General features: G+C 36.8%; 2 protein-coding genes across 3 annotated transcripts in view; both read left to right on the top strand.

Moving 5' to 3' along the window:
- Positions 1 to 9,358: 9,358 nt before the first annotated feature.
- Positions 9,359 to 12,479, top strand: hmgb2a (high mobility group box 2a). The gene is made up of 5 exons (XM_031313084.2): positions 9,359 to 9,630; positions 10,513 to 10,672; positions 11,215 to 11,360; positions 11,491 to 11,665; positions 11,804 to 12,479. Exons 2-5 carry the CDS (start codon positions 10,526 to 10,528, stop codon positions 11,978 to 11,980), a joined length of 645 nt encoding a protein of 214 aa, XP_031168944.1. The 5' UTR covers positions 9,359 to 9,630; positions 10,513 to 10,525; the 3' UTR covers positions 11,981 to 12,479.
- Positions 12,480 to 13,820: 1,341 nt separating this feature from the next.
- wdr17 (WD repeat domain 17) overlaps positions 13,821 to 21,427 on the top strand; it is a 184,189-nt gene continuing 176,582 nt past the window's right edge. For both annotated transcript variants that reach the window (XM_031313083.2, XM_031313082.2), the window contains exon 1: positions 13,821 to 13,994. The gene's annotated coding sequence lies outside the window, so the exon portion shown is untranslated. The remainder of the gene's footprint in view (positions 13,995 to 21,427) is intronic.

Genomic DNA, 21,427 nt, shown 5'->3' with positions numbered 1-21,427 from the left:
AAGCCCCCTTTGTCAACTCATCCACCCTCTCATTCCCCCTCACATTATATAGACTGGAACCCACAGAAATTTGACCTGACATCCCTGATTTGTTAATCTTGTAACTGACTGAAGGACTTTATATAGTATATTTTGATGGCTGTTTGAAGGGAAAGACTTGACTCGTCAAAATCAGGCTGTTTCATGTCCACTTTAAATTTGCTAGGGCTGAGGATGAGTCTGAACATATCAAATCCGTATCTTGCCTAATTTTTTTCACCCATTATAGCACAACCAACACTGTCAACAACTCCACAGTGTAAACCCAGTAATTTACCATTATTTGCATCCTTCTCATTTCCAATGGAATTTCTCCCATTTTCACCTGTAGGGCAGGTACTGGCGATGTTCAAAAAGCCCCACTGCACACTCTCAATGCGTGTGCCTGAATCACAACCAATTTTCCTAAAAGAGACCTGGCTGCTGACCCCAACGCAATACTGCAATACTGCATCAATCCAACACGTAAAATCTTTTCAATGATGATCAACTTGCATCCCATTCCCTACCAGTCTAAAACCTCATCACATTTATGACATGCATTTATCTTCTTTTTTCTTGATACGGTCTGCCCGAGTTAACCTTGAATCAAAAAGAACTCCCCGAAATTTGAATGTTCCAGCGAAGCGAACTACGCTCCATGGCTTGAAAGTCCTGTGTTTTATAGTCTATATCCACGACCTTCCACTTCCGGGATTGCTCCATTGCCGCTGGAAATTCCGCCGTCTGTCCTTCTTTCTTTGTGTTGGAATTTTAAACTCAGGTGGATTTATGAGGACTATATGGTTAATTGCTCCTCAGATCTCTGCAGGGTAAATCCAGACAGCTAGCTAGACTATCTGTCCAATCTGAGTTTTCTGTCGCACGACTTAAACAACCTTTGAATGTACACATGTTCCACCAAAAACAAGTTCCTTCCCGAGGCTATTTTTCAGCCGCATCAGGGCTTCGTCCGGCGCTTGGTGCCGCCCAAGACAATTGTGATTTGTTTAAAGGCATGCATGTTTCTCTCCCATCCCGGAATGCTGTGTGGACTAGCCAGACCCTCTGTGGAGGAAGATCTGGCAATGCAAGACTATATGTTTTATGACCTTCTCCTTAGATGGCCAAGCACGTTCTTATACAACAGAAGTCACTGGGGTGCGTACAGTAAAAAATACGTGGAATGCTTAAGAATTACAGTGATTAACTTTTCGTAGCCATATGAACGTATGGTTCATGAGAACAGGCTGATCCCTTTCTTATTCTTTCTCATACATCCTTGGTTTCACCCCTTCCTGTATTCTTTTTCTGGTGAAAAAGTCAGTTTGAGTTTTTTTTCTATTGAGAACCTACACCCCTAATCCTTACCCCACTCCACCACCTTGTCAACATTTGAGAAGATGCCAATGATAATGAAAAGTAGCGGGCGTATGTGCATACGCCCTGGATTATCGGGCCGTTTTTTGGCAGTTTGCAGATTATCTGTATCAGCGTTTTTATTTACCTGACAATCAATAAAGTTAATTAATTAAAAACTACTTTGGCTCCGCTATAGCTCTGTGTCTGTCCCTCTGCTTCGGTTTCACTCCCCACTGAGTCTGACTTAATGTCTCGCGCACAACACTATCTGACTATCTTTTACTGTGTATTATGTTCAAAGTTTCTAATTTATTAAATAATTGCTTAAAGCATTTAAATACAGTTTTGTGTTGGAGTTTGTAACATTCCAAAATCTTCATTTTAACTTGAAGATTTTCATTTTCACTGTAAATGCATATTGGTTCCAAATATCAGTTATCGGTTTCGTTAACAACTAATAATCTGTATCAGTTGATCCCTAATGTGCACTGCCTTGAGGTGTGCCATTTCCAATCATGTACTGATTTGACAAGTCTAACACAATCTGTACTTTAAATTTCCGTTCAAACAAAAAAACCCTTTATTCCATAAACTCTCCCACCAAAACCCATCTTAATAAGCTTTCCTTCCACATCATGGGTAAGGCTTTTCCTATGTCAAAAACACTGCAATTTCTGACTCTTTACTGGCCTATTTCAGTCTCAAGCCTCATAACTGAGTCTACTAACAAAATAAGATAGCTTCTTCTTCTTTGTTCGCAAAAGTGCATGCCACCATGCACCCCGGGCGGTGTACAGTCAACATGAAACTAAAGGCCTCTCTCTCACCAAGCTCAGCAACAGAGTGCAAACTTAAATAGGAATACAGGGAATTTTGGGACAGCATATAAAGCTGTATACTAATGGAGAAACAGTGAAGGGGTGCATGATGCTGAAAAACTGCAAGACGGAAACAAAGGGATTATAAAACAGAATTCATAAAAAGAATGCGGCCATCTAGTCATCTCAAGTGGCCTGTGCTTTCTCAGGGGATCACATACCATCAACTTAGCCAGCTAAGATTTTCTGACAGACACTGATGCAAATGCAAACAACCAGCATAGAAACATAATATTGCTGAGTGATGTCAAAGTGTTGGCACGCCTTAAAGTGGTTAGAAACTAAATAGCATAACAAAGGACCACAGTTTGCTACATTTTCGGAAGATGGGAGACATCACATCTTAATGACACCCACTTAAATCTACAAAGAAAGAACACCTCAGCAGGTTACTTCCCCAAGGAACATGGACATTTTCAAGGTGGATTTCCAAGGACACTTTACACACTTGGGTGGAGAGAGACGCTTTCTCTCACGTTGAGTTCATACAGACACTGTGGGATAGGAAACTCCTTCACATCTCTCTCGTCAGAATTGTCATGACATTTCCAGAGGATAAGTAAACCTTGTTGTGGGCAGATACAGGATCTCCACAAATGAGACAGATTAACTTGCAAGCTAAAAAGTGTTAAAAACACTTTCTGCCTGAGACAATTTTCTCTGGACCTACCAACGGTAGGTACACCATGTTTGGCTTTTACAGTACATACAGCTGAGAATCAGTGCTTATTACATTGCATCAGATCATGCTGTAACCCATTGGTTCACAGCTTTTTTGGCTTGTGACTGCTTAAAACAAATCCATGTCTTTTTTTTTTTTTTTTTTTATTAACTTTATTTCAAAAAAGTAGTTTACAGAAGTTCAGACATTGCAATACGTAAACAAATAAAATGCAAAAATATATACAAATAATATAATATAAAAGTAAAAATGAAAATAATAGTCTAAATAGAAGGAAATAAAAATACAAAGGGGACAGACTTTCAAAAATCATTAATAATGTAGACAGCAGGAGCATTTAAACAAAGAAATTAGAGTAGACATCAGATATTAATATAGCTTCCTTATTGGATACCAACTTAAGAGACTCAAAGTACATGTCAAATTCAACCTGGAATAGTTTGAAGCACGGTGTTGATCTGGAAAATTTTGCCTTATGAATATGGAACTTACCTAATAAAATAAAGAGATTTACAATATTACATAACTTTCTATCTTTACATTCAAAATAAGTAATAATATCTTACCCTTCAAGTGTGATTGTATGTTTTGTTTTAGATACCATATAATCTTCAAAGCGTTTCCAAAATGCAGTACAAAATGAACAACCATAAAAAAGATGGGTTAACGACTCTTGTTCTGTTTTACAAAAACTACAATAATTATCAACAGGCATGAATTTCGAGACAAATAGGTTTGAGGAGTATTATTATGTAATATTTTCAAATGTAATTCTCTAACTTTGTTTGTGATACAATATCTAAAGGGAACAAGCCATGCCCTATGCCAGTTAACATCGGTAAAATGAGAATTCCAGAAACATTTCCCACGAGATGTTATTTTCTTTAAATTTAGAAAGCATTTTCTAATGTGCTTATTAGTACAAGTGCTGCTCATAATATCCATACCGTTTATATAAAGAGTAAAATTAAAACCAGTAACTTCATTTTGTTTTTTATAACTTTTCATTAATTCTAATATGCCATTAGGTATAGATTTGAAAACTGAATTATATTCTTTGAACGTTATTGGGAATGCTTTCTCTCTGAGAAAAGATTCATAATTAAGTAATTTACCATTACAATCAAAAAGATCTTTAACGAAGATAATATCTCTATTGATCCATTTTTGCAAATAGAGTGACTTGTTCCCCCTAGTGATGCATTCATTGTTCCATAAGATAGACTTGTGTGGTGAAAAGTTGTGAGAATGACACAGCTTCCAGGCCAAAAGAGCTTGTTGATAAAATTGGGATAGTTTTAACGGCAATCTTGTAATATTGTAGTTACATTTCAATACAAATTTAAGACCTCCTACACTATTAAAAACGTTATTAGGGATAAAGTACCATAAAGACTGGTGCTCTCAAACATTCCTTCAACCATTTCACCTTAAAGGTATAATTCAAGTCCAAAAAGTCCAGAAGTTCAAATCCACCTTCATCCTTACAACCAGAGAGCACCGCTTTTTTTAAATGATGGTGTCTGTTTTTCCATACAAAATTCGTAAATATGGAATTTATGTCTTTACATGTTGAATCATGGACATTGAGAGAGAGGGCAGGGTAGACAAATCTTGAAATCCCTTCTGCTTTCGTCAAAAGAATCCTACCTAGAATAGAAATGTCTCTTTGAAGCCATAAATTATATTGTTTTAGAGCTTCAATTTAGACGAAAAATTAAGTTGTTGACGTTCCTTGTGGTCCTTGCAGATATGAATACCTAAATATTTTACACATTTCTTAACAGGTATATTAAACATTTTTTCCTCTTCAGTCTGATACAAACATAAAATTTCACATTTAGATTTGTTAAGTGTTAAACCCGAAGCAGCTGAAAATTGGTCAATTAGTGATATAGCATATTCAATCTGATGTTTGTCACTCAAAAAGAGAGCCATATCATCCGCTAGTTGAGTAACTCCAATTTCCTTACCAAAAATAGACAAACCTTTAATAATAGGATTATGTTGAATATGTAATGACAGTAATTCAACCACCAGCAAGAACAAGAACGGTGAAATAGGGCAGCCCTGGCAAACTGATCTCAGTACAGGAAATCTTTTTGTGGTGTTATATCACAGAACTATCAATATTTTTATAAAACATTTCAAATGTAGATATAAAATTTTGTCTGAAATCAGAAATTTGAAGTGCTTTGAGTAAAAAATAGTGTACCGTATCAAATGCTTTATAAAAATCAAGAAATACTATCAGTGCGTCAGTATTGATGTTATCAGAATAGTCCAGCAGGTCGAGAACAAGTCTTATATTAGAGCTAATGTGACGGTTATACATAAAACCAGTTTGTGTTTCACTTATTATCTTATGAAGAACAATTTTTAATCGTTTAGCAAAAATGAATGATACAATTTTGTAGTCAATATTTAAGAGCGTAATAGGTCTCCAATTTTCTATCAATAAGTGATCTTAATCAGGTTTAGGGAGAAGACATATTAAACCTTGCTTCATACTTGTGGACATTTCCTTTTTTAAAGTGCATTCTTTGAATAAATCGAATAGAGGATTTTCAATAGTTTCCCAAAAATGCAAATAAAATTTGACTGAAAGCCCATCATTACCCGGAGATTTCCCTTTTTTCATTGAGCTAACTAAATCCATGTCTATTTGTTACAACTCATTATAGGTTATGACACAGACATGGTATTGATCTTCTCACTTAACTCTCAGAAAGAAAGTGCTACAGGTGGGAACCAATGCTCTAGCCTACATCTCTGACAATTAAGGGTTATAATTACAATTATAAAATACATGCAAATGTTTACTGCTATTGGATAGCATGTAGGATTAAAATAGCATGAAAAATGTGTCCTGCAAAAGTTTTCATAACTACCTTTCTGTGGCTTATTGTTTCATTTTACTAATGATGTTTTAGAAAGGTTCAACTCCATGGGAGCTCCATTTTTAGGCCATAGTTTGTAATGCTGTATAGACTGTCATGTTGTTAAGGTTGCTGTGTTCACTTGGAGTACTTAACTAAGTGGGGAATAGATTTGCAATGAACCATTTGCCCCAATAAAAGGAAAAACATGTTACTGATGTTTTTCTTTGACATGTATTTTCCACCCACCCCCAGCCCATCCAGATAGATAGCCCATCTACTATATGCATCTGTAAAGACAATGGTTCTGAGGTCTGACCACAGGCTCACATAGATTACCTTCAATCCACTCCAACTGGGTTTCTCATTTACATCACATGTAAAAAAAGAAAAGAAAAAAAAGACGAGTGATTAGCCTACTGCAGTAAACTGATAGTATAGGGCATTTAATTACACTGAATGAGACCAACATCCCAGACATGATCAACCATGAGACACCAGTCTACCAAAAAGGTTAAAAGAGGTTGGATAACCTAGTGATGAAATACAATGTGGCCTGTGCATACTGCAAAAAACAGTATTGGAGCAAAGCTATATTCAATTAATTCCGTTTTAATTAGGCAAATCTGTTTAACCCCAGCTTCCCTGAGAAGTAATCTGTTGAGCAGGAATGGACAAAGAGTAACTTATTTATTTATTTGTGGTTTATTATACTGTAATTGATCATTTATAGTAGGAATTATAATTCATCATTCAGTCTACTCCATACATTATATTAAGTTTCTATTTGTTTTGGAATTATGACACAGTATTTTGTTTCAATTACAATTATTTAATCATGTTCATATTGTAGCATTAATATATGTGCACTAACTTCTCCACCAAGTTACATACTTTCTTGGTACAGGGATTTGGAGCTGGTTGTCTGGGTTCTTGAAAATATTGCCATTGTCTTCTTGCATTCATCAAAACTTATCCCGGCTCCTGTCTAATCAATTCCACATTTTCTTTTGAAACTCCTTTCTGACTCATTTTTACTTATACAGGGCCTTTCTGTAGTTAAATTTAAATGTTTGCATTCATATTTAATGTGTTGGCTGTCTGCTGTGTGTGTTGCTACAACCTGTCATTGAAAACCTGGAAGCAGAGGTCCTTTTAGTCCTTTGTAGCAGGCTTTAACTCTTTTTTAATACCTGCATGCACCCCTGCAGTTATTCATTTACTGATGATTATAGAGAATATGTACTGCCATGTTATCAAAACCAACCCTTTTTCGTAATGCTTAGAAATAGATCAGCACAGGCGTGTTCTCTCACAAACCTCCATGCATCTTTTGTTGACAGCCTTCTTACTTTCTTCTGGTTTAGTGTGTGAATGCTTAAACAGCATAGTTAAGGTTTGCTGCAAGATTATTGGAGTTCAGCAGAGTGACTTTTGGAAGAGACTTCCTTTGGAAGAAACAGGTGGCTGAGAAAGCAAAGAAAATGATCAGCCAACCAGACTACATCCTCTTTACAGTTCTCTCTATTGCTTTCGGGCCAGAGATGCGCTTTTCCATGTCTTTTATTCCTTCTGCTATTAGGCTTCTTAACACAAACAATGCTCATCTCAAATGATCGCTACCACAGAGACAATAGGACTTGTTTTTCAAATTGCTTCATTATTGTCTTTATTTATTGTCACTTATGTATTGCTTTTATTTAATGCTTTTGGTTATTGTAACCTGTCCCCATATGCCATTTGTTGTTGTTCCCTCTGCAACTTTATCATTTTTAACTATAGTTTAGTGAGTGCTAGTTGACTGACTGTATGAACTGGATTGAGATTTATAGTGTCTGAATCTGAATCTATCATTGCAATCCATATTTTAAGGCATTACAAATCCACCATGCAACCCTCAGTTTATATTACACCAATCACAATTACCACCAGGATTAGTATGAGAAAAATCCTCCATTAAACAGGATTGTTTCAATAATCTAAATGAAGCTTAGTGTAAAATCAGGAAGACTTCTATGCTTCAGATTTCTCTCTCTTCTCTCCCCCCCCCCGCCCAATTTGTATATTTATTGCATTCTTCAAATTGTTTGCATACCATTTTGCAAAAACATTCAGACACGTCTACACATTTCCTTTTAAGACAATAGTGCCAAAAGTGTCAATTTCAGGAATTCAACTTTAATGATTTGTGTTAAATAGAGGATATCTAATGATCGTATTAAATTGCTGCAATCTCAATTACATTTCAATATCTGCAAACATGATTTGATTTGATCACGTTCTCCACATATACATATATATATATACATATATATATAGAGTTTATGAGTAACGTCCAGTGTGGATTTGACACAAATATCAAAAATAATAGTAATAATATTCTCTCTCTCTACTAACCATGGTCATCAGCTGAATGTAGGTGTTAACTCTTTCAGTTAAACCAACCGGATTTTGCCACAATCTTTGTAAGCTATCGCGTTGTTGCATTCAAACTTTAAATCTGTTCTACTCTATGCTGCTGTCAGTTGCCATTTACATCCAGTTCTCATCATTCCCAACACCCAGGGTTCCTCCATCAGAATCACACTCCACATCACATCCATCCAGATCTGCAGGCTTCCTTTATCCCTTCATTACAACCATGAGTGTCTAGACTATATCAGGGGGATATATCCATGGCCTCTACCCTTTATAATTTAACATTGCGATGGAGTCTAATCGCCAAAGACTCTAACATATCCTATCATGCACCATGTTCAATAAACTTATTTAACTATTAAATGAAGTCTCTCCTGGTTGAAATGGCAAAAATGTGAAGGAAACAAAAAACCTAAAGATCTTTGAACTCTGAAATTATTAATAATACAGTAGGCAGTACACAGAAAAGAAAATTCTAAATGGAAGAAGGCCTAACGTTAGCTGTCAATATTGCCAACTAGTACAAAATGCCCTTGAACATTTACATTAATAAATTACAAATTACATTATTCAGTTTATTGACAAAAATTGACACATTCCATATTTCAATTCATTCATCAATGAATTAAAAACAACACATTGTTTGTGTTACTGTCATTGCTCCTGAACTTTCTCAGTGCTCATCCAAAATATACTATCATTTGATACAGTGTGTCCTAAAATGAAAACATCTGACTAGTTGTTTTATTTTGTACAATCACACAATCTTATATTCCTATTATATTCCATATATTCCTGTATAAACAGCGATTGATATGTTGCATTTTGAATGGAAAATCAAAATACGCGAGTTTTATTTTTATTTTCTAGATTAGCTAGCTGTCATCTGTGCCAGATACGAAAACAAATTAAGTTTTAAATTAAAGCAGTTTGTTTTTGATTTGACCTAACAGGCTGTTTGAATCTCCTTGAACGAAACAAAATAGAAACAGACCTATAGTTGTTTCTGCTGCTGTCAGTCTCATCTAGAAAACAAACGGTTACAACGCGTCACAAACCCAACCCCGACCACACATCAACAGATGTAATGAACATATTTTGACTCGAAGCAAACAAAGAACTTTTCGCGCCGTATGTTTAAAAGCCCCGTTCAACCAATGAGCATACAAACAACGCATACAAACTTGATAGAAACCATACAACCAATCACAGCGGCGTGTCTTTCTTTTGCCCTACATTCAAATGTAAATGCTTAAATCTGGCCAATCCGCTGCTGTTGGGGAGGAGTTGTGGAAGTACGTGTAGTTAAGTTAGTTCGGCGTCGCAGGCAGTGACAAAACAGTCGAGCTTTTGTCTTCATTCAGTCGTTCACAACTTGTCTTGCTGAGAGAAGGTAAAGCCCCGCCGTTTTTGGAATTATTTCTTGATAATTTTGTTATTGAAAGTTGTTTTTAAATCTGTGTTAGTTTGGTTTAACGTTAGTGTCTCAGACGACCTAGCTAATTTACTAGTTGTACATGTAACGTTAACGTTATACCAACTAAAATATATATTGGTGAATTAGCTATGTCGTTTGTATATTAAGCGTAATGTTTGTTAGCTAGCTACATAACGTTAGCTAGATCATAACTTGTTATCTTGAGGTCTCCGACGAAAGCCGTTGTGTTCTGGTTAATCCAAATTATTAAACGACGGAGTTTTGGGCCTCGTTCGATATTGTGCCACAGGCCACAGGTTTAACATTGCTGTGTGCGCAACATGCCGTTCAAACGCCATTTCGTTTGGTAGCTTAGCTGCTAGCGTAACACGAGTGCAGTTCCCCAAGTTTGAATTTGTCATTTGGTTTAAACTAACTCTCTGGTTAGTTCCCCTACAGTTAAAGGCTGAATAGCAGTCCTTAAATTGAAAGTAATCGCTTTAGGTAACATGGTTTAGTAAGCTTTTCGCGTAGTCACGTTTAGGCGGGAAGATGCAAAATGGTGTCGTCTTTTTGTCCCGGAGAAAATGAAATCCGATTAGAGCCTTTAAACAGCCTTGGTCGTTTGCTTGCCCTGTTTTTGCTACAATAACGTTACATTCAATACTTAATGAACGACTTGATAACAAATTGTTTAACTTTACTAGCTAATCTGAAAGTTACATGTGACGTTTGGTAATTATGCAGAAAACGTTACAAGCTAGAGTAATTTAGGCCCAACGTTGTAACTTTAACGTTATTGCATGCCCAGATGCTGGGTTCGCTGTGTCATGTGATGTTTTTGCCCTTTGTTTCTAGATCAATCGCAGCCATGACAAAGGACCCAAATAAGCCAAGAGGCAAGACCTCCTCCTATGCTTTCTTTGTTGCCACTTGCCGTGAAGAGCACAAAAAGAAGCACCCAGGGACCAGTGTAGGCTTTTCAGAGTTTTCCAAGAAATGCTCCGAGAGATGGCGGGTGAGTCAAGTTAGAAAAAATAAAACATTGAACAATGTTAAATTAAAAAAAATTAAAACAAATGTGAAACAGAATACCACTTAATCTGCCAAGACATTTTTTAACTATGTATTACTGCCCCAAAGAACATTGGGGTTCAAATGAGTATTTATTTCAATGTATGGATTGAATATTTCAACATCTGGCATGGGCTTAAGGGTTTGCCTGTACCTCTATCCTACAGTGTGCTGACAGCATTTAAAACTGGTCATAAATGATTAATTAAAATGGCAGATGCAACAAGCAGTGCAATGATCAACTGTTCAAATTTACAATTAGAACAATAACAGTATTTTTGGGATAAAACGGTTTAAAGGAGAATCCCCAGTGAAATAGTCAAGTGGGCTTAATGGGAATACTGTATGTATGAAATGCATTAAAACTGAATGCTATATGGTGCATTAACATAACAGGCAAAGTATAATCTTATATCTTACATTATTCTATTACTATTTAGATTCAGAAGGTTGAGTTTGCTAAGATCTGTGGCTTCTGTTTTGTAGAACATGTCTGCCAAGGAGAAGGTGAGGTTCGAGGACATGGCCAAGACCGACAAGGTCCGCTATGACCGAGAGATGAAAACGTACGTCCCTCCTAGAGGTGCTCCGGGCAAGAAGAAGAAGGACCCTAATGCACCCAAAAGGCCACCGTAAGTTTTAAACCTTTACCACATCCCCATCTAGGTTTTATGGAGAGTTGAGACAACACAAGTTTACAAAATACTTCTAGCTACGTTTGTACATGCTTTCTGACATAAATTTATTTGCCTTTCTGTCCAGTTCCGCTTTCTTCGTCTTCTGCTCTGATCACCGCCCCAGAATCAAGGAGGAGAATCCTGGTATTTCAATAGGTGACATCGCCAAGAAGCTTGGAGAGTTTTGGTCTACACAGACTGCCAAAGACAAGGCACCCTATGAGGCCAGGGCTGCCAAGCTGAAGGAAAAATATGAGAAGGTATCTATCTTTGCCCAATCGTTTAAAGTACCAGCAGGTTTAAGTTACTGTTTAGATCTGTATTGTATCCCATGAAAAGACCCTACTGACCAAACCACTGACATTTGAATAAGGGGTTATATAAACTTTTTTTTTTAGGATGTTGCTGCCTACAAAGCCAAATCGGGCTCAGCGAAGAGTGATGCTGGTAAGAAGAGTGGCCCAGGCAGGCCCGCTGCCAAGAAAGCACAACCAGTTGACGACGATGATGATGATGATGACGAGGAAGAGGATGACGATGAGGAGGATGACGACGATGACGATGATGATGACTAAGCAATTTATATGTTCTGCAATACATTGTTCAGCTTAACTTTTTTGTGTGGATAATTCCATCAGTATAGCCTGCTGTCCCTGTTGGTCTGCCTCTGTAGGATACCAGACCTGGATTCCTTTTCAAATTCAGGGATTTAGATTTTATTTTGTCACTTAGGCCCCACATTTTTTATTTTAAACAGTTTTTCTGCTGAACTCAAGTTTGTTACGTCTTGGATTCTCATTGCTATCTAAACAGGCAGCTAGAATGAATTCCTGTGAAAATACAATGGACTAACTCCTGTACAAGCAGTGGACAGCAGCAAATCGGTTTTAAAAAATGTATTGTTTCTGGAAGCACTGCTTATGTTTTTGGTTTAGTGGTGCTGTTTCTTCACTGTCATTTTACTACCAGAGTTATCTGTAGTTTGATTAAAAATGTCTGAAGCCATTTTTAAAGTGGAGTTTTGAAAACTTTCATGTAGAACGAACACTTTTTGTAATAAAATTTTGTATATTATAAATGTGTTTAATTGGATTTTTGGGGTATTAAGCATTAGCGATTCTAACTTCCAACTATACAGGTAACTCGGCACAAATTCTTTGACAAAGTAATGGATCTAGCAAGACTGCTTTCATAGTGACTTGACAACTGTTTTACTATGATTTTTATTTATTTTAAATCACATTTAGCAGGTTGTTATGCTCCCTATAGTTTAAGCTAAAGGTATCTATACAGAAAATTGGATAATAGCTTCAAAATCATGTCAGTGGGCAGTAGCATAACTTCATATGAGACTGGTTACATCAATGGTCCATGATGTCTTCTGAAAATGGAGGCTAAAATAATTACAAAGCCTCTGAAAATTAATGCTTAGGCTAAGACTTAAATTCCAGGGAAATCTACCCTATGGACAACTTAAATCTAATCATCTCGCTCACCCTCTGTATTCACAGCCTGTCCCTTTCTCTGACTGACCTCACAGTTGAAAGCGTATTAAAAATAATTTAGGGAACTTGTACACTTATTTCATCTTTGTATTTGCATTATTTTGGATTTGAAATGTCTCAAAGCAAATGTGAGCAAAATGTTTTATAAAAAACAATAGTATACAATAATACTGTGCAGCTATATTTTTACACTATAATTATGCTAGGTGTTTGTTAAATTGAGCCTGTGTTTCACTGCAATTACAAATTAACACTCGTATATATGAGGTCAGTTTGTTCACATTAAACAGGTCCACAATGCTAATCCTATCCTGGGCTGAGTGCTCTTCCTCTCATTACTTCTCCTCACTGCCGTTCCCTTCCCTTTCCAAAGCTCCGTTCTGACTGACATAATCCTTTAATTTGTGTCTGTGTGAATAAAGTAAACGGGGTCAATTGATATATTTATATTTAAGGATCATTTTGACAATTACAATAAAACAGCCAGTGAGATTACTGACACTGGCAGTAGATTGGCAGTGGCAAACTAGGGAGAATGAATGGGTGACACTGAATGCACATTTTTGTATTACAGTAATACATTAGGCTACTGTAAATCCTGCTTGGAATTGGCCCTAAATCTCCTAAATGAAGTTGAATTACCATTGCAATCTGGATCATTTTGATCCAGGCACAAGTGAAATGACAGTAGCGCCAAGGTCCTGTTAAACGTAAAAGAGAGAAGGTTGATCCCAAATCGGATCTGCCAGAATGGTCGACGTAGTTAGGTTTAGGGATTGGTTAGGGTTAGGGTAGCCTAAGCCAATCAGAGGCAGAAAGCGGGCCACAAGACACGTCCTGTAACGTCGACACGTCTAGCGGATCCGATCTAGCATCTACCGTAAGAGAAGCCGAATCACACTTCTGGATTACGCATAAAAAAGGTTTTACTGACAATGCAGACAGCCAATAGCTGGTCAAAATGATGACTCCACAGACCAATCACTGCCGCCGTTAGACCCACCTCACGCCGAGGACAGTAAAGCAGGGAGCATTTCAGCACCTGAGAGCTGTCCGTTGAGCACGAGCCAGCTGACGACTGACGGTAAGAAGAAAAACAGATACCCTAGTAGTACAAGGTCAGCTGCCGCTAGCATTTTGCAATATATATATATATATATATATATATATATATATATATATATATATATATATATATATATTTCTTTCTGTTGTTGAGGCGCTTGAGTGTCGCAGATGTGGAGGAATATCACAGATATAACAAACGCGAAATCAGCAGGACTTTACATCTACGTTTAGCAAAGGCACACAAAACGTAGATGTAAAGTCCTGCTGATTTCGCGTTTGTTATATCTGTGATATTCCTCCACATCTGCGACACTCAAGCGCCTCAACAACAGAAAGTGTCCACACGGATTACTTTGTGCTGCCGAAACCTGTTGATGCCATCTATGTTATTGAAATATAGGAAACGCCAAACCACGTCTGGTTGGCGAGTGGTGGCCGCAATTTGGGATGAAAACATCTAGTCAGTAGCTACAAACAGGGTAGCCTATTTAACGGTGGTTCGGAGGAGCATTTATTTCTGGCTATTGCATTAATTATCATATGTGAAACGAGGTATCTGTGTTAATAAGAGTTTCATGCCTGCCAGGGACGCCGTAGACGCCCCCAATAATAATAATAATAATAAGAAGAAGAAACATTATACATATATATATATATATATATATATATATATATATATATATATATATATATATATATATATATATATATATATATATATATACACTCTGTATCACTCACTACTTTGAATCAATCTTCCTTCACCATTCATCTGTTGTGTCGTCGTGCACTGCAGTCTGTCTGTTTTATTTATATTTCACGAACTGTCAGCTGGTGGAAAAGGCAGAGACGGAGGCTCAACGAGCGCCCGCGTGCACGTAACGGTATGTGGACGAGCGAGGTAGAGAGTGACTGAAGAGAGAAGTGCCTTGCGACATTAAAACAAAGCAGGAAATCAGAGAAATAAAACGTTGTTTTCGCCTATTTCTCACTCGAAATGCAACTGTAGCAAGCATCTCACTATCACTAACGTTATCCAAATCCATATTTAGAAACAACAAATAATATATCCAGCTACAAAAAAGCCGGAAAGGCGAAAGTTAGACAGAAGTACAAAGAGTCGATGGCTATGTAGATGATACACTGTCTCGTCTCGTCTCATTGGTGTAGGTGTAACCCATGGATGTATTAAGAGAACAACCTGGCAGCTTTCAGAACGGTGCGTTGCAAGTAGCTACAGGATTCATCTCGTTTATAATCGCAAATCTTTGGTCTGAACTTACTACTGCAGTGCACACACAGTGAGTGATACAGAGTGAAATTGTAAATTGTTAATGACTTTTACTTGCTTAACTTTAGCTACGTTTACTTGAGGTAAAGATAAATGGATATTTTAGTTGGCTATAGTAAACAATAGTCTAGCTAGAGAGAATGAGTGAAATGAAAGAAATAACTAACTTAGTTAGCGATCCGAAGTTCTCTATTCTTTGCCGTTAATATAGCATGCTATCTCTATAGTATTAAAATATCAGTCCCCACAGAATGTTGTCACTGAAAACTAAATTTCATAGTGTCACTGTTAATGATATTGTACCGTTATATTCTTCAATTAATTGAGCAGATGGATACTGGAAGATATTTTGAGAGAGAGGGAGAGAGAGAGGGAGAACGAGCGAGAGCGAGAGAGAGGGAAGCAGGAGTTTAGCAGGGCAGCTCATTCTGAGGGAAGCGATGGATTGAGGTCAGTAATGTTAGTGGTCTTCAGCAATGGTTCTCAAAGTGGGGTCCAGGGATCCCCAGGGGTCCTTGAGGGGGTTCCAGAGGGTCCCCAGCAAAAAGTGAAATAACTTATTTTCACTATAATTCCATCCATAATTAACACAATGTTTCATAGATTCATTCATAGACTCAGTGATAGACTTTCTGTAATAAAATATCTAAAAGCAAAAATCCTATCAGATGGGGACCCTTGGACAAAATCTAATCAAATGGGGGTCCGTGGTCTAGTTTCTGTCAGTTTGGGGACAGGCATTTGTTGGCCGGTCTAGGCACTAAGGCATAGCCTAAACTAAATTATTTCATGATATTTATTATATATCCCATATTCTGACCAACTTAACTTTCTGCATTCATTTGCTGTAATAAATTAAACTAGAAAATGCATTTCCTGCAGAAAATGCGTGCACTGTAAAACCGAAAATGTTGTGAAAACTCAAAATTTCAAGGCAACTTACTGCACTAGATTTTTGAGTTTTGAGGCCAACTCAAACTCCTACGTTTTGAAAATAGTTCTGCCAACTAATAATGTTTTGTTCAAATAATTAACTTTCATATGTTGTGCCAACTAATAATGTTTTGTTTAAATAATTTATCTTTCATACATATAAAAACTTAAAATCTTAAGTTTTACATATGAATAATCCAAAACAAAAAGTCATGCCAACTAATTATCTTTTGTTCAGATAATTAACTTTTGTGTGTAAAAACTAAGTTTTGAGTTCTAAATAAGCCCCCGTGCGAAATAGGAGCCCTTCTAAAGCCATTGATCTTGCATCACTTCACATAAAAGAGCCGCTAGTGAAGTAACATGCCGCAGATTAATGGCTGAAGGAAGCCTATTACTGCTCAAAGTCTGACACTGCAATACTCCAGCTCTTCTTATCAAACGTAACAGTCACTTAACTCATGGTTACAAATGTAAACCAGCACAACAATGACAATTACCAGACAACAAAACACTACATTCTAAGCAGACATGTTTAATAAACGGAATTCATAAAGTTACATTTGTATTTCGAACAAACTGCAAACATTTCAGCAGATTTTAACACAACTCTATTTACCGCCTTGCATCATGGGAATTGACCAGCCAATGAACCAATTGCACCTGACTGCAGTACGCAGATCGGGGTTGGGCTAAATGTGGGCGGAGCTAAACATTTGACTTTTGAAAAGTACTTTCCATTTCAATTTGAGTAGAGTGAAATGCCAAATTCACAATTCACAAGCCGTTGACAGGTACTCCATCTGCCGGTGGCACTGGTGCTTTCTTGTTTGCCACGATACGTGTTATATTTTAGTTGAAATTGGAATAGGCTACATCACTTATCTGCGGTGTATAATTAATTTATTGTGTCCATGCTTTAACTTTGCCGTGAAAGAAGACAGGTTATTTTAAACTCGAAAGGCAACTCTTTTTTGTTGCAACACACACACCCGCTTTTTTTTCAACTGATAACTTAACTTACATACCCAAGTTCAATCAACACATACATATCTGACAAAAAATTAAAATAGTCGATCCAATGAATAAATGCAAGTTTAACTTTCAAAAACTCATAAAGTTGAGTTAAAAATCCACAACTTGTATAAGCTCGTTCAGTTAAAAATAAGAAATAAGTGGACATAACTAAATGGGTCTGTAATGTTTTACAGTGCATACACTAAGAATTCAAAAAAAGAAATTTGTGCCAACTAATTATTTTGTAAAGATAAACAAAGACACTTCAATTAACATGTTTATTTTAAACATACAAACAGTTATAAAAACGTTACTTGTAAGATTCTCAACCTGAATTTAAGTGCTTCAGCTTCATCTTAAGTGCTTCAACTGGCTTACTTACTGTGCCTCAACTGCAACATGTTACTCCACTTTTAAAACACAATTCACAAGAAACATTGGCAAGATAATGGTCTCTTCCAACACAACTGTACTTCTCTTTGAGGGATCACAAAACAGGCCTACATCTCAAAAAACGCTGACAATAACAGTGCAAACGTGGGCAATTCTAAAACCAAGATTTTGAAATGTCTCTAAGGCTGATTAGGCCAGCCATAATGTAAAATCAAAAAGACCAGCTAACAACTTAGAGTAAGAGCCTGGTTTTCAAGCTCCTGACACGCTGTGAGCAACTGGCAGAAAGTTCCATGAAGATGTGCTGAATAGCTTCAAAAGTGTACTTGAGTTCTTTTGGAAACTCCATGTTCAAGGCATAGAGCAGGCCGAAAAGGTAGGCAACTGAAAACCCCTGCAGAACTGCCCAGGAAACCCTGTTTTAGCGTGGAGCATGCGCAGAGTAATTGACCTGGCCATTTGAGTCTAACTACAGTTTCAAAGTGGCGCCACCATACATTTTGAATTGAGACCAACTTATCACAATAAACTTAATACAGTGAGTTGAAGTAACAACGTTTACAATGCCATTATGTATTTTTTGTTCTGTTTAATTGAAAATCAAAGAAAGATGAGCAATTTCAAGTTCTCGTTTTTACAGTGTGTGAATGCTGAATAGCTAAATTGCTAAAGCTAAACTGGATTAATAGCTTAAATCTGTAAGAAGAAGTTGAAGCAGTGAGAAAAGTTGGAAAAGTGGGAATTGTTTTAATTAATATGAATTTCATTGACAAGTTGAATGTAAAAAAGATGTGGAATAATTAAAGTTTTTTTGAAAAGCTAATGCTAAAGCTAAACTAGATTGCTGGTTAAAATGTGTAAGAAGAAGGTGAAGTTGTAAGAAATGTGGAAAAGTGATAATTGTTTTAATTAATATATCTTTAAAAGTTGAATAATAGCCATATTGTATGAAAGTTGTGGGTGCTTATAACAGTGGCACAGCAGTGGCAAGCGAACAACATATTACTGTCTGTAGTTGCAATTCGACTGTCTGGCGAAAATGCTGTGTCATGCTTACTATCAGTCGCCATGTTTGTAAACACAAAGGAGATCGCTTTGATCTCTGATGTTTGTAATCAGCCAATGACCTATCATCTGTGTCAGACTGCTGCCATTAATGGACACTGAGAGCGACCTGTGAAAGAAAGGCTCAGACAGCCTAAACTATAGGTGGCATAATTGAAATTACCTCATCTTCAGCGCCGCAAGTCCTTTGGGAACGTATTGATATAAAATGTATGTGGAAAAATAAAAAATGTGGGCATATCAGCGATTCAAAAAAGTGGTTCGCTGTGCCTTTGCATGGAAATGTCAAGGATGTTTAATATGGGCAGCGAATGGAGGAAGATTTGGAACTGTTGTCATTTGGAAACCAAGCAAAATGTATAAGTCCTATTGCTTACATGAGCACATTGGCTTAAAGAAGACAAGCATACCTACGTTTTGATGTATATATGTTGTATGACAAGGAAAAATTGTGGGCGTGAGAGCAAGTTATTGAGAAGGGACTAAGATGATTTTTTTAAGGCTCCGTGCTCTATAGTGATGACATCACCCATTATAAACAATACACACCCATTATAAACTTCCTCAAACGAACACTAAACTTAAACTTCATAAAAGCTGTTGAAGATATCAAACTGCTGAGATAGAGCCTAATAGCTGAAGTTTTTGTGAATGGTTTAAAGTTTGATTGGTGTCTGTAAGTGAAAGTATGAAGTAGGACTAGCATTTTGAAGTAGAAGAGGATTTGAAGCCTGCTCTAATTGAATTTAAATGTAAAAAAAAAAAAAATGTAAGAAGCGTAATATTTAAGAAAGTATATATAGCACAACAAATGTTGAAGAGGTCCCATCATGTGCTTAAAGAGCTGAACATTTTGATATTTGAATGTTTTTTGTTTTTTTGTATGCAGAAGTTAGAGGCGACCAAGGAAAGTTGAAGAATAAAGAATCGGATAACAATACTGTGAATGCTGCTGAATCAGCATTCACACAACAAGTAGGCTATGTAGATGTTGTAGGCTAGGCTATACATGACCATACATACATACATATAGACATACATATAGTGATCGAAACTTTTATTCCTCCGCCATCAGGTTATTAAATTCAGAAAGTAGCTACTTTAAATAGGATCCTTATCAACAGCTTACGTGATATGTGGTACGTGGTATGCAACATAGGTCATTTATTATTTTATTCTTTCTATAGTACTGTTATTTGTCATGGCACACTGACCTCTGTCTGTTTTACTGATTTGTGCCCATTTACACAAGCAGATGGATAGCATTTAAGTCATAGCCTACAGAAATACTCAGCAGGAGCACAGTCTGGCCTAATATAAGTAAGTTCCACCCATGCAGCTTTGATGTATCTAAAAGCTAACATTAGAGTAACGTTTGGAAGTAAGATTTTGCAAGGGAAAGTTTTGCATAGCCTTGGGGCTAAGGCTCCCCTGTCTTTCAATCCTAGTCTCTTCCCTGGTGCCTGCACCAATTGAGCACGGTTTTGGTGATTTGCATGTAAAAAAATACGTCTGCGTCAAATTATGTTGAATCAACTATATGCAGTTGAAACAACATTTAGTTTGGCATATAGCCTATGTAACGTAAACGTGTAACTTTCAACCTAGTTTGGTTAGTGTGTTAGACATTTTCACCTGAAAATTACCTAGACCGTGTTTACCTGAAGACAAAATTATTATTACCCGAGCAGGCCAAGCTAATGATGACTATAAGGCCTAGCTTATAGTAAGAGACAACTAAATTATTTAAATAAATAAAAAATTATGACCATCTTTATACGGTTTCATTCTGTTTTGCTGGGTGAGTATGAGCTAATCTACTGTATAGAGTAAAGGCTATACTCCCTTTTAAAGATGAGTCTTGATTTGTCTCCTATGAGCATATTTAGTTTTTATGACCTTTTTCATGGCAGACAGAAATTAAAAAACATTACCCTGCAGAGATCTGAGGAGCAGTTAACCATAGTCCTCATAAATTGTGCATTGTCAATGCCACTATTAACATGTGGTTGTTGTTACATGTTCTTTCCACTAGAGTGACTCCCAACATTAGCCTGGCCAAAGATCCTCTATATTGGCCTTGAAGGGGACCTATGTCATGGCACATTGCATTTCTTGCACGCCGCTTTGTTTACATTCATTTTCCACCACAAACCCACAGTGACAAACCCAAATCAACAGAGAACTCTGTAATGAAACATTATCTAACAAGTGTATTGAAGCAGCTCTGTTGGAAAGGCTAACGGTGCTTGGTTAGCACAACGACATCATGTTAGAAATTTAATTTAATTTAATACTTTTTTTTGCCCAGTGGGAAAATTACAATTTCACAGCACAGCTTAAACAATTTGTCATAAACTGCAGAGATGGGGACTCGAGTTTGGGATTCGGACTCGAGTCGCACTTAAGTCGCACACATAGTGACCTCAGACTTGACTTGAGACGTTCTCAAAAGACTTCATACTCAACAGTACTTGATTATTATTATTTATTGTTGATCATATAACGCTACAGTTTTATTAAGTTAACGTTACACTTGGTTTGAGAGTCTGGGGGATGTGTTGATCACAGTAGTGTATAGTCATTAGTTGTAGATGCAGTGCACATTACATGGTTGTGCTCTGTAAGTGAAAATAGGTTAGTTATTAATTTTAGCAATATGTTCCTGATACCCTCAAGATTTGGTCTGTACTGTACTGTATGTTCATGTTACAAGGCAAAATATTATATATATTATAATATTAGTTATT

The sequence above is a fragment of the Sander lucioperca genome, chromosome 4 (assembly GCF_008315115.2).
Source record: "Sander lucioperca isolate FBNREF2018 chromosome 4, SLUC_FBN_1.2, whole genome shotgun sequence".
Classification (NCBI taxonomy): domain Eukaryota; kingdom Metazoa; phylum Chordata; class Actinopteri; order Perciformes; family Percidae; genus Sander; species Sander lucioperca.
This window is presented reverse-complemented; position numbering and strand designations above follow the sequence as displayed.